Source organism: Salmo salar, chromosome 23 (genome assembly GCF_965601325.2).
Source record: "Salmo salar chromosome 23, fSalSal1, whole genome shotgun sequence".
Classification (NCBI taxonomy): domain Eukaryota; kingdom Metazoa; phylum Chordata; class Actinopteri; order Salmoniformes; family Salmonidae; genus Salmo; species Salmo salar.
The window spans coordinates 24,787,501-24,802,221 of record NC_138313.1 but is presented as its reverse complement, the minus strand read 5'-3'; the positions used below and the strand labels follow the sequence as shown (position 1 = coordinate 24,802,221).

General features: G+C 44.4%; 2 protein-coding genes across 2 annotated transcripts in view; both read left to right on the top strand.

Annotated features, from left to right (window-relative positions):
- The first annotated feature begins 3,225 nt into the window (after positions 1–3,225).
- Positions 3,226–10,937, top strand: LOC145862990 (uncharacterized). Its single transcript, XM_082968000.1, has 2 exons — positions 3,226–3,353; positions 3,759–10,937. The coding sequence occupies exon 2, from the start codon at positions 3,971–3,973 to the stop codon at positions 4,934–4,936; it is 966 nt and encodes a 321-aa protein (XP_082824126.1). The 5' UTR covers positions 3,226–3,353; positions 3,759–3,970; the 3' UTR covers positions 4,937–10,937.
- Positions 10,938–12,798: 1,861 nt separating this feature from the next.
- The window catches only part of LOC106584287 (leucine-rich repeat-containing protein 52-like), a 32,185-nt gene continuing 30,262 nt past the window's right edge, over positions 12,799–14,721 (top strand). The window contains exon 1 of the mRNA XM_014169359.3: positions 12,799–14,167. Within this exon, the coding sequence (XP_014024834.1) occupies positions 13,519–14,167 (649 nt within the window). The 5' untranslated portion in view covers positions 12,799–13,518. The remainder of the gene's footprint in view (positions 14,168–14,721) is intronic.

Below are 14,721 nucleotides of genomic sequence, written 5' to 3'. Positions count from 1 at the left end.
GCTATAACAGACTATGTTTTGTACTATTTTCTCTGTTGACCTGCATTTTACTTATGTAAACATAAAAAAATGTAAAAGTATGCACTGACAAAATCACAAAACCTACCTAAATACAGTGCACCTGACCTAGGTACCCATCTAACCAGGCCCTGTTTACACAGAACACGAATAAAAAAACAACTTCTAATAAATGGGCTTCCTTTGTCTTTGTTGCGCAATCATAACATGCTTTATTGTTCTGTATAAATGCCTGAATAAAATAAGTCACACACAGTAAAGTGCGGCTCGCAAAGTGATTGATGTCCTCGCTATGAAATTATCAACTTTACCCTGTATATCTAAAAACGACCAAAACTTTTGCTAATGGTGAACCTGAACAATCAAAATAAAATCTATTGTAAGCCCCGTTCAGTAGGTACAGTTGAAGTCGGAAGTTTACATACACTTATGTTAGTCATTAAAACTAGTTTTTCAACCACTCCACAAATTTCTTGTTAACAAACTATAGTTTTGGCAAGTCGGTTAGGACATCTACTTTGTGCATGACACAAGTAATTTTTCCAACAATTGTTTACAGACAGATTACTTCACTTATAATTCACTGTATCACAATTCCAGTGGCTCAGAAGTTCACATACATTAAGTTGACTGTGCCTTTAAACAGCTTGGAAAATTCCAGAAAATTATGTCATGGCTTTTGAAGCTTCTGATAGGCTAATTGACATAATTTGAGTCAATTGGAGGTGTACCCGTGGATATATTTCAAGGCGTACCTTCAAACTCAGTGCCTCTTTGCTTGACATCATGGGAAAATAAAAAGAAATCAGCCAAGACCTAAAAAAATAAATTGTAGTCTGGTTCATCCTTGGGAGCAATTTCCAAACGCCTGAAGGTACCACGTTCATCTGTACAAACAATAATACGCAAGTATAAACACCATGGGACCACGCAGCCATCATAACTCTCTGGAAAGAGACTCCTTCTGTCTCCAAAGATGAACGTACTTTGGTGCGAAAAGTGCAAATCAATCCCAGAACCACAGCAAAGGACCTTGTGAAGATGCTGGAGGAAACAGGTACAAAAGTATCTATATCCACAGTAAAACGAGTCCTTTATCAACATAACCTGAAAGGCCGCTCAGCAAGGAAGAAGCCACTGCTCAAAAACCGCCATAAAAAAGCCAGATTACAGTTTGAAACTGCACATGGGGACAAAGATCGTACTTTTTGGAGAAACGTCCTCTGGTCTGATGAAACAAAAATAGATCTGTTTGGCCATAATGACCATCGTTATGTTTGGAGGAAAAAGGGGGATGCTTGCAAGCCGAAGAACTCCATCCCAACCGTGAAGCACGGGGATGGCAGCATCATGTTGTGGGGGTGCTTTGCTGCAGGAGGGACTGGTGCACTTCACAAAATAGATGGCAACATAAGGATGGAAAATGATGTGGATAGATTGAAGCAACATCTCAAGACATCAGTCAGCAAGTGTCACGAATCCCACCGAAGGTGGCTCCCCTGCCTGCTCAGGCGGCACTCGGCGGTCGTCGTCGCCGGCCTACTAGCCGCCGCTGATCCCTTTTTCCTTTTCTGTTGGTATGTCTTATTGTTTGCACCTGTTCCTTATTTGTGTGTGTTGATTTGTGGTTATTTAAGCCTGTTTAGCCCCGCCCAGGTTTGTGCTGGATTATTTTATCGTCAGTGTGCTTGTTTGATGTGCTGGCGATCTGCTTGGATTATTTTCTTTCCGGACTGTGTGCCTGTTGTGTATGGGTTGGTAATTTTGTTCACACGCCTGTTGTGTTGGCGTCGACCGTGTCGTACCAGAGAAAATAAATCTCATTTTTCCTTACCTCTGCTCTCTGCGCCTGACTCCTACCACCACTCCTAGAATTCTTGACAGCAAGTTAAAGCTTGGTCGCAAATGTGTCTTCCAAATGGACAATGACTCCAAGCATACTTCCAAAGTTGTGGCAAAATGGCTTAAGGACAACAAAGTCAAGGTATTGGAGTGGCCATCACAAAGCCCTGACCTCAATCCTATAGAAAATTTGTGGGCAGAACTGAAAGGCTGTGGAAGTCTACCCGAAACATTTGACCCAAGTTAAACAATTTAAAGGCAATGCTACCAAATACTAATTGAGTGTATGTAAACTTCTGACCCACTGGGAATGTGATGAAAGAAATAAAAGCTGAAATAAATCATTCTCTCTACTATTATTCTGACATTTCACATTCTTAAAATATTGTGGTGATCCTAACTGACCTAAGACAGAGAATTTTTACTGGGATTAAATGTCAGGAGTTTAAATGTATTTGGCTAAGGTGTATGTAAACTTCTGACTTCAACTGTAGCCAATCGCCAGATGAGACCCACTGGGCACAGATGTCATTTAATTTCGTGAGTTTGATGTTTTTTTAAATGATGTTTTAAGAATTTTGATTTAACCAGTTTTTGCCCAGTGCGGAGTTGTGTCTCTGGTAGTTAACTTTTATTCGGTAAAAAACAATTTTCAACAGAGCATAGTCATAAATAACAATAACCTAGCAAATGACATAGGTTGTCACTGAACTAATAAAGCATAATCTTGCCCTGCAAGATCAGGAACAGGCCACCTACCTGCGTTGGTCAGCGCGCAAAGCAGTTTGACAAGGCTACTGATATTCCCTGAGGTTGTTCAGCATGCAGAATAACTATCAACACAGTTACATGCTTAGTTCGACACTGAAGTAGAGAGGACACATCAGCTGTCACAAAATATGAGGTATTTTTTGGAAGTAGAAAGAAACTAACATGAGCAAAACATTTTAGTGAATCAGCAATTCAAAACGTTTGTATTGATTTTCTTACCAATGCATGCTACATTTGGATAATTTGGGGTCTGCAGGCAGATGTATCTTCGTTACTTCCCTACCTCACTTTCTTCATTATATTCATGACATTTCTTTTTTGTCATTATATTACTTTAAATTCACTCTATTACTTTTCTGTATGTCATTAATGTTATTTTTTGGTCATTCAGTCGTCATTATAATTGCTTTGTGTGTAATTTATGAAGTGTGTTGTGATGTGTGTTTAAAGCGCTGTGAGTCTTGGTCATGGTGGATGAGTGAAGTGGCTGTTTTTAGGAGTTGAAGCTGACTGTTGAATCTCACACCCTACTGGTCAATCCCAAGCCTCTGACCACACACACAGACACAAACCACTGTCTGTAGAGCTCTGGACTTGAGTGAGTACTGCAGAAAGTGTGTGATTGTACGCGCATGTGTACTTAACTCTCCCTGCAGGGTTACCCAGTGGAAATCTTCAGTGAATCTGAGGAGGATCATTGGTTTGGACTGGCGTTGGGTTCGGTGTGTATTTCTTCTCTTTTGTCCTAGTGAACTTGTGTGTGTGTGTGTGTGTGTGTGTGTGTGTGTGTGTAATGTGCGTCTGAATGGAAAACTGAGACTAACATTTGATGTGTGTGAGTACGTCTTTGAGCGCGTTTGTGTCTGTGCGTGCGTGCGTACGTCTATTTCTGTGTGCGTTTACTCATTTGTGTGTGTCTGTGTGTGCGTACGTCTATGTGTGTGTGTGTGTGCGTTTCCTTGTGTGTGTGTGTGTGTGTGTGTGTGTGTGTGTGTGTGTGTGTGTGTGTGTGTGTGTGTGTGTGTGTGTGTGTGTGTGTGTGTGTGTGTGTGTGTAATATGTGCGTGCATCTACGTGTGTGTGTGTGTTTCTCTGACACTGATCTTAATGTCCTCTGTCTGACATAGCCAGGACACACCAGCCCTGCTGACAGACAGACAACACGCGGACAGACAACACGCTACACGTTAACAGGACACGGCGCACACAAGCCACAGGCGAGAAACCTGAGACAGCGTGACACACTGATCCTTGGTCAGTGACCTTAAGACAGAGACTGACCTGCGGAGACACAGACAGGCTCTGAAAACTGACCTCAGACCAGCCCAAGGTGACAGGAATGATATCACACAGCAAAGACAAAATTCTATTATGTCAGAGAGAGGAAGAGGTAGAGAAAAAGGAAGAGGAAGAAGAGGAGGAAGACGATGAAGAGAAAGAGGAGAAAGAGGAGGTGTGTCCTGTGTGTTTCAGTGAGTTTGACAGTTGTCTCCACCCTCCCTCCATACTACCATGCGGTCACACCTTCTGCTGGCCCTGCCTGCTGCACCCTAGCCTGGCTACATCAGGACGGATACACTGCCCTCTCTGCCGAAAACCAGTCTGGGACACACACATTCATGGCAGGAACATACACGCGCACCGCAGAGACACACAAATCCCCCACACAAATACACATCTCTCCAGCAGGAACACACACATCTCCCATAGGAATCCACTCACACAACGGGTGGCACAAACAACCATCTCATCTCTTAGAAGCTCTCACCCTCGCTCACATACAAACCTCCACTCACACACACCGCATAGACCCCAGCCACTCACACACACACAACAGAGGAGTGTGGTTAGTGATCACCCAGTATTGCTGTTCCCCTCCCATCCTGTAGGTGTCAGTGTAGTATCAGAGGGCTGGCTAGAAGGGCGCTGTACTCTGTGTTGTCAGCCTCTCTCTGATGAGTCATCATATCCTCTAGACTGTAGACACTTCCTGTGTCCACACTGTCTCGGCCTCCTATTGGCTGTGGCTTCCCCAGTTGGACAGGTCTATTTCCTCTATTGTCCCCAATGCCAGGGACAGACTGCAGTACTCAGAGGAGAGACAAACACAGCCTCACCCCTCTCTTCACCCATTTCTTATTATTTTTCTTCCTTTCCCTCATCTCCTTCCTCACCCATCTCTCCCTCCTCTCCCCCTCCCCCCTCTCCCCAGGTCCTAGCCCCCTCTAGGGGAGAGAGTTCCAGCCAGGGTAGCCAGGGCAGAGATTGTGGTTGTGGGGGAGGGACTCTCTGTATGCTGCTGTAGAGGGCCTCCAGTCAACCAAAGCCTGGGGCTGGAGTAGGGAGGGAGGCCAAGTGAGACGGCATGATGTTGGGTCTGAGTCAGATGGTGAATGGCCTGTCTGTCAGGGGGATGTCACTGCTCTGCTCAGGGCAACTCTCTCTCTCTCTCTACAGTATTACTGACCCTCATGCCTGACCTTTCATATGAGACACATGAGACTGTGACTCCACACGCACGCACTTAACACACACACACACACACACACACACACACATACACGCATAGAATATCTACACGCATACACCTTCACACACATGGAGCCTTATGTTATGCTGTATGTTTAGTGTATGTATGTCATTGCTCATCTGGTTGTCCATAAATATATATAGAAAATGTCTTCAGGCAGAGATGTTCTTTACTCATCTGATCTCTGGTCTGGTTCATCTGTTTGCTTACAACCTCAACCTTAGAGCAAACAAAACAACAATGGTGCCTGTGTGTGTGTGTGTGTGTGTGTGTGTGTGTGTGTGTGTGTGTGTGTGTGTGTGTGTGTGTGTGTGTGTGTGTGTGTGTGTGTGTGTGTGTGTGTGTGTGTGTGTGTGTGTGTGTGTGTGTGTGTGTGTGTGTGTGTGTGTGTCTATGTGAATGGGAGTAATTTTTACTCCTACCTTCAGGATGCAGGTGTGTTAGCGAGAGTGTGTGTGATAGAAAGGGGTTTAGTATGTGTGTGTTGATGTGTTTGTTAGTAAAGCCAAGTTAGCATTGCCAATATGCAAGCCTGTTGTGTGTGTGTGTGTGTGTGTGTGTGTGTGTGTGTGTGTGTGTGTGTGTGTGTGTGTGTGTGTGTGTGTGTGTGTGTGTGTGTGTGTGTGTGTGTGTGTGTGTGTGTAGGGCTGGGGGGCTGGCGTTATGTGAGCACATTAACTCCACCAAACTGAACAGGGAGCACTAGATTAGCACGCTCTAATGACACGTGGAACACACACAAACACACTCGTCTGGGCTAAGCTCCAGTGTGGCTCAGTTAGTAGAGCATGGCGCTTGCAACGCCAGGGTTGCTGGTTTGCTTCCCAAGGGAGGTCAGTACAAAAAAATATAAAAATGTAAGTCGCTCTGGATAAGACTGCCTGCTAAATGACTCGAATGTGAAATGTCTAAGGGACTGCCCTCCACATTATTATTAATATTTTTTACATAAAATGTAAGTATAGCTGAATTACAGTAAAATGTCCAAAGTTTTGATTCTATGTCTTCTATAGGGGCCTGCTCTGTGTATTGCTCTTCAGGTGTGAATCATTAATAAACCTTTTGGCAATGCCATAGGGGAACCATTTTAGAAATGTTTCTAACCTCCAGGACTGTAATTGAATAGCCCCGCTGTAGGGTTTTATTAAGCCGTATTTGCATATTTACCAGGGTGCCTTTCAAGTGAATTTGAAGCTGGTTAAAGCTGGTTGAGAGAAGGTCAAGAGTGTGCAAAGCTGTCATCAAAGCAAAGGGTGGCTACTTTGAAGAATCTCAAATATGAAATATATTTTGATTTGTTTAACACTTGTTTGGTTATACTACATGATTCCATATGTGTTATTTCATAGTTTGATGTCTTCACTATTATTCTACAATGTAGAACATAGCAAAAATTAAGAAAAACCCTGCAATGAGTAGGTGTGTTCAAACTTTTGACTGGTACTGTAGATACAAACAATTCTAAAAATCAACCTGCAATAGAGCATGCTGGGAAATATGATATTGATGATTGTGGTTTTGGTTCAACTCTGGTTATTAACACCAACACTGGGGTTATTTTACACCACTGAGGGCTAATTGAACTCTTTACAGTGTTAATTTAACTCTTGTATCAACACTAGAAATGTTAAACTGAAAAATCAACACTAGTTAACACTGGTCAATTTGCTGTGTGCGATGAAAGGGACACATCTGCAGGCTTCCATACATTTCAAAATCATTTTAGAATTCTGAAGAACCTCAGATGCCACATCAAGAACCCCACACTTAACTCAAAAGTTATTTATCAGGCAAGAGTTCTCCAATGAACCTTAAGAGCTGAGGAAGAACCTTCATTTTCTTCCAGTGTATACACAGAAAAAAGTGCTTTTTAGAACCTAATAGGTTTCTTCAGCTGTCCCCATAGGAGAGCCCTTTGAAGAATCTGTTTTGGTTCCAGGCAGAACCTTTTTGGTTCCACGTAGAACCCTTTTTGGTTCCATATACAGTGCTTTCAGAAAGTATTCACACCCTTGACTTTTCCCACATTTTGTTGTGTTACAGCCTGAGTTTTAATTGATTAAATTCAGATGTTTTTGTCACTGGCCTACACACAATCCTCCATAATGTCAAAGTGGAATTATGTTTTTCAACATTTTAAAATGTAATAAAAATTAAAAGCTGAAATGTCTTGAGTCAATAGGTATTCACCCCTTGTTATGGCTAGCCTAAATAAGTTCAGGAGTAATATTTGGCTTAACAAGTCACATAATAAGTTGCATGGAATCACTCTGTGTGCAATAATATTGTGATTTTTGAATGACTACCTCATCTCTGTACCCCACACATACAATTATCTGTAAGGTCCCTCAGTCAAGCAATGAATTTCAAACACAGATTCGAACACAAAGACCAGGGAGTTTTCCCAATGCACCTATTGGTAGATGGGTAAAAATACAAATAGCAGACATTGAATATCTCTTTGAGAATGGCGACGTTATTAACTCCACTTTGGATGGTGTATCAATACACCCAGTCACAACAAAGACACAGGCGTCGTTCTTAACTCAGTTGCCGGAGAGGTGAAGGAATCCGCTCAGGGATTTCACCATGTGGCCAATGGTTACCTTAAAACAGTTACAGAGTTTCATGGCTGTGATAGAAGTAAACTGAGAAAGGATCAATAACATTGCAGTTACTCCACAGTACTAACCTAATTGACAGAGGGGAAAGAATGACGCCTGTACGGAAAAAACAAGACACTTAAGTACTACTGCAAAACAAATTGCAACGCAATTCACTTTTTGTCCTGAACACAGAGTACCACTCTCCATATTTTCAAGCATAGTGGTGGCTGCATCATGTTATGGGTATGCTTATAATCATTAAAGACAGGAGTTTTAAAGGATAAAAAAGAAATGGAATGGAGCTAAGCACAGGCAAAATCCTAGAGGAAAACTTGGTTCAGTCTGCTTTCCACTAGACACTGGGAGATGAATTCCCCTTCGGAAGGGCAATAACCTAAAACACAAGGCCAAATCTACACTGGAGTTGCTTACCAAGAAGACAGTGAATGTTCCCGAGCGGTCCAGTTACAGTTTTGACTTAAATCTACTTGAAAATCAATGACAAGACCTGAAAATTGTTGTCTAGTAATGATCAACAACAAATTTGACAGAGGTTGAAGAATTTAGAAAATAGCAATCGGCAAATGTTGCACAATCCAGGTGTCGATAGCTCTTAGAGACTCACAGCTGTAATCGCTGCAAAAGGTGATTCTAGAAAGTATTGACTCAGGGGTGTGAAAACTTTAGATTTTTCTGTATTTCCTTTTCAATACATTTGGACCAAAAAACACACGTTTTCACTTTGTCATTATGGGGTGATGTGTGTAGATGGGTGAATTTTTTTTTTTAATCCATTTCGAATTCAGGCTGTAACAACAAAATGTGGAATAAGTCAAGTGGTATGAATACTTTCTGAAGGCCATATAGAACCATTTCCACAGAAGGTGCTATATGGAACCTAGAAGGGTTCTACCTGAAACCAAAAAGGGTTCTACCTGGGAAAAAAAGGGTTCTGCTATGGAGACAGCCGAATAACCCTTTTGGAGCCATTTTTCTAAGATTGTAGTGCAGTGTTTTATGTATAGTGTAGTAATCTGTGTGAGTGATGGACGCTATTGCTCCTTTTCCAATTACATTAGAATGATGGAGATGGATATACGCTCACAAAGAAGACAGAGTTATAGGCTCACAGATAGAGGAGGAAGAGAGCGGGGAGAGAGCGATAAGGAGAGGGAAGCAGAGAGAGATGTACAGAAGGAGAGAATTAAAACTACAAAGAGAGAGAAAGATAATTATAACCAAGTAGAGAACGAGACAGAGAAAAAGATGAATGCTATATTTCTAACCATGAAGAGATTGAGCGAAAGCCAGAGAGAGAGAGAAAGAGAAGGAGAAAAAAAACAGGGCGATAGCAGTAACCGAAAGAGATGGTGAGGTATGACTCACACCATCAGTGGTGCCAGTGGAGTGGACCCCTTCAGGCCTGGAGCCAGACACAAACAAGCACCCACCCACACACCCACCCTCAGGCCTGGGGCCAGACCCAGCGTTGTCCCTGTGACAGACGACACTGCCCTCACCTCCATTAAATAGTAAAGACGTCTCACTGCCCAAACCACCCGACACCCGACAAACACACACACACACAGACACACGCACACTCACACACACAGACACATGCCTGTCTGCAAGCTGAGCAGTCGAGAGCAGCCAGGGAGGAAAGTTAAACTAATGATTCCGATCGCCTCGTTCTACTGGCAGTTGGTAGAGAATACGATACAGCAGGACCGTTACAACATGACACAGCTAACACACACACACAGACACACACAGGTTTGAACCTGGGTTATTCCCGGCAGAGAGAGAAAGAGAGATGAGAGAGAGCAAAGAGAGAGAGCAAAGAGAGAGAGAGAGAGAGAGAGAGAGAGAGAGAGAGAGAGAGAGAGAGAGAGAGAGAGAGAGAGAGAGAGAGAGAGAGAAGGTTATCGGCCTGTAGTGGGTGGACTAGACGATGGAAAGGGAAATGAGGCCCAGCACTACTGTTACCGTACCTTTATAGGAGTTACACAATCACATGAATCATTGGTATACTGTAAGTGTTTATAGTTAGGATGTTAGGGTTGTGACTAATGCACATGCCTATTCCACTGCAGTCTGTTAGATACGGTTGAGTGTTGGTCCATGTGCGTGCGCGCATGCATTGAGTATACAGTAACTGTATTATGCCCTTGCTGTTGATACTGTCCATCAGGAACAAAGCACCATCATAATAATATTACCACTAACATGCCAGAGGGTGGTGTCCTATTACTGCAGGATGCTAGGTGTGTGTGTGTGCGTGTGTGTGTGTGTGTGTGTGTGTGTGTGTGTGTGTGTGTGTGTGTGTGTGTGTGTGTGTGTGTGTGTGTGTGTGTGTGTGTGTGTGTGTGTGTGTGTGTGTGTGTGCGTGTGTGTGTGTGTGTTCCATAACTCACTGCATGCCTATGGTCATTTATTGTACAGTAGCAGAAAGGCTTACATTATTCACAGACAGAGGGACAGACAGATAGACACACGTGCCACCCCAGTGAAATTACTACAGAGCTGGAGCAGCGTGTGTGGGGCGCTGATAACACAGAAAACATATATACACACACACTCTCTATCTCCGTCTCTCTATTTCACACACACACACACACACACACACACACACACACACACACACACACACACACACACACACACACACACACACACACACACACACACACACACACACACACACTCACTCACTCACTCACTCACTCACTCACTCACTCACTCACACACACTCTGATAAGCCCTGCTAAATCCTTGCACGGCCCAGAGGCAGCCTGCCACGGCGAGGCTGGATTATTATTGACTTGTTTTAACAAGTAGACATTTTCATTCTGGTGCGACACACACTCTTTCTCACACACTCTCCCTCTGTCTCTCTCTGTCTCTCTCTGTCTCTCTCTGTCTCGCTCTGTCTCTCTCTGTCTCTCTCTGTCTCTCTCTCAATTCACTTCAGTTCAAGGGCTTTATTGGTATGGGACACATATGTTTACATTGCCGAAGCAAGTGAAATAGATAATAAATAAAAGTGAAATAAACAATAAAAAATGATCAGTAAACATTACACTCACAAAAGTTTCAAAATAATAACATTTCAAATGTCATATTATGTCTATATACATTGTTGTAATGATGTGCAAATAATTAAAGTACAAAAGGGAAAATAAATAAACACAAATATGAGTTGTATTTACAATGGTGTTTGTTCTTCACTGTCTGGCCTTTTCTTGAGTCAACTGGTCACAAATCTTGCTGCTGTGATTGCACACTGTGATATTATCAATTATATTATCATTATTGTGGGTCTGTGTGATCTGAGGGAAATATGTGTCTCTAATACGGTAATACATTTGGCAGGAAGTTAGGAAGTGCAGCTCAGTTTCCACCTCATGTTGTGGGCAGTGTGCACATAGCCTGTCTTCTCTTGAGAGCCAAGTCTGCCTACGGCGGCCTTTCTCTCTCTCTCTCTCTCTCTCTCTCTCTCTCTCTCTCTCTCTCTCTCTCTCTCTCTCTCTCTCTCTCTCTCTCTCGCTCTCTCTCTCTCTCTCTCTCTCTCTCTCTCTCTCTGTCCCTCCCTCTCTCTGTCCCCCCGAGCTAATGCCAAGGCTTTAGCTCAGCAGACTAACACAGTGTGATGCACAGGAGACCCACGTTCAAATCTAGGCGGTCTCACTCTCTCTCACACACAACACACACAAGAGAGATCCTGTATCACCTCTACAGTGTGTGGAACAATCTGTAACTGGACTCTCTGGTCCCTCTCAGGTCCGCCAGATCGCCTGTCCTCTGGATACACACACACCCTGTCATCTCTGTTTTATGAGGCAGCCTGACTTCAGAGTCATACTTAACATCGTTTACGTATTTAACTTACTAATGGTCTAGTTACTTTAGATAGAAACTAAATGTGCGTAATCCGCGACCGTATAGCAATCTGAAAGTTGCATGTTCGAGTCCGGCCAGGGACAACTGTGGCAGTTTAGCTAACCCTTAGCCTAACCCTTCTTCTAAACTTAACCCAATTCACCTCATCTGCTACGTAAATTCCCTTAACCTTTCATATAAAATGATCCTGTCCTTTGTAATCAGTTTACCAAACCACCAACGTAAATTCTCCCCATAATTGTACTTTGTTGTTACAATGCAACAAGCAACCTGGTCTATACTATACATCCTCCAATTCGTATGTTATGGTATGAATGGATTAGATGTGTGATAATATACGTCCTCTAATTCATATGATATTGTACAACCGCGATTCAATTCATAATGTGACCTAACATATCATAGGCCTACTAAATGTAAAGTCACAGATTTACATACAGAATAATACGAAATGCACTTAGACCAAGTTGTATGAGGAGACAGAAATAGGAAACACCTGGTTACGTCACTATGGGGCAAACAGAGTCAACTTGTGTGACACACACGGTCTAACGGACTCCTGACACACACACACACACACACACACACACACACACACACACACACACACACACACACACACACACACACACACACACACACACACACAGACACACACACACACACACACACACACACACACACACACACACACACAGACACACACACACACACACACACCACACACACACACACACACACACACACACACACACACACACACACACACACACACACACACACACACACACACACACACACACACAGACACACACACACACACACACACACACACACACACACACACACACACACACACACACAGACACACACACACACACACACACACACACACACACACACACACACACACACACACACACACACACACACACACACACACACACACACACACACACACACACACACACACACACACACACACACACACACACACACACACACACACACACACACACACACACACAGGGCACACAGCCACCCTCCCATCACTATTTCTATCTACACAGCTGCAGAGAAAAGAGGAAGAGAGAGAGATAGAGAGAGACAGAGGAGAGGGCAGCGCTCACACACAACACATGCAGGCAGAACAGCCGAGAAGGCAGAAAAGGACGCACGCACTTCCAGTCACACTCTGAAATAACGGATTAGCTGGAGACATAGCAAGGCAGACGGTGATTATTAGCCTACTACATCTCCATTCAAAACAGGCGCTTTACTAGTACACACAAATCTCTTTTACAGGAACCGGGAGGAATCTCGTCCTGGAATATAATACATTTCACCATCCAGCAGTTTGGAAAAAACAAACAATGCTTTCTGACGGCGACAACTAACTGACAATGATGACATACAGAGGCAATGACAGAAAAGAGCGACTGAGCCTCTCTCTTTTATCTCATCTTTCTCTCCTCTCTCTTCTCTCCTTCCATGAGAATCTGAGCCCGATAAACCTTAACGATTCTCACTCACCACGCGACCAGCGTCCGTCAGTAGGGTCACCTTCGGAATTAACGCGGGCTTCTTGTGGGCGTGCGTGGCGTGCGTTAGAGTGAGTGAGTGACCAATAGCCTTTTGGAGAGAGAAAAAAGAGAGAGTCTGGATATAAGCACGATCCAACCCTCCAGACAGCAACAGAAGCAGCAGCGGGAGCCGGTCCTCCAGAGTAGCCGTCTGGACTCACCCCCAGTCCCGCAGCCCCATGCAGGATGCGCGGGGGGGAGCGCTGGTCCTGGGGTGTCCTCCTGGTCCTGCTCAGCCAGAGTTCATGACACCCTGGGCGGCTTCATCATGCGTCTCCTGCCTGCTCCAAGCTCCCAATCCCTCCGGCTACTCTTTCTCTTTATCTTTGTGATGGGGGTTGCCCCTTACCCGGCTCTCACTGCAGGATGCCCAGACAGGTGTGTGTGTGACGACCAGCTGGTGGTCCAGTGCGCTGGGCAAGAGCTCACCCTCTTCCCCAACGACCTCCCTCTAGCCACCCGCCAACTCATCATTTCCAACAACAACATCGGAGAACTTCCAGCATTGCAACTCAACTACCTGTCTGATCTGGTCTACCTGGACGTCAGCAACAACACCCTGATCGAGATCTCCGAGTCCACCTTCGGGAATCTCCGAAAGCTGGCCTATCTTGACCTGTCCTTCAATACACTAACCCAGATTGAGGACCGGACTTTTGGACCATTGTCAAGCCTGGTGATGCTACGGCTAACAGACAATCTGGGGCTAAATGAGATCCACCCAGACGCGTTCTCAGAGAACATGGCTCTGCAGGTGCTGGATGTGAGCAGGAACAACCTGACGACGCTGAACATCAGCTCTCTGATCGCCCTGCCCTCCCTGCGCTCCCTGGGGCTCAGCGGGAACCCCTGGAGATGTGACTGTGAGACGGAGGACCTCTGCCTCTGGGTCCAGATCGAAGGATTCAAGTTCCAAGGTGAGAATGGGAATGGAGCAGTGGGTGGGCTCTGTGTGTGTGTGTGTGTGTGTGTGTGTGTGTGTGTGTGTGTGGTGTGTGTGTGTGTGTGTGTGTGTGTGTGTGTGTGTGTGTGTGTGTGTGTGTGTGTGTGTCTGTGTGTGTGTGTGTGTGTGTGTGTGTGTGGACCACTGTCCATGTGTACAGAAAGCAGGATTCAAGTTGTTCTATGTTTGTTTATAGCGTATGGGTGACCTGTGCCAGTGTCTTGCTCATGTGTTTCTATAAATCTCACTTTGTCACTGTCTTTAATTCAGCAGCAATAAAGTTTGACAGATGGTCAGAGGAAGTGCAGTCCCAATACTCAGGTGGTGTAGTTATTAGGCCTATAGCTTAGACTGTTGGCCAGCACCATGTGTTTTGTTATTGTACAATTCTGGCGAGTAAACAGGCAGTTGTCCTCTGCTGGGACGGCCACCCAGCGACGCTCCAAGGTCTTATCACTGCTTATCGTCACATCAATTCATTTAGCTAATTTGATGGTGGAGCGCTCAGTCAATAGTCCCTGATGGACG

Excerpts from the sequence above, each read along its gene's own strand:
- LOC145862990 (XM_082968000.1), top strand. The coding sequence starts at position 3,971 with ATGATATCACACAGCAAAGACAAAATTCTATTATGTCAGAGAGAGGAA.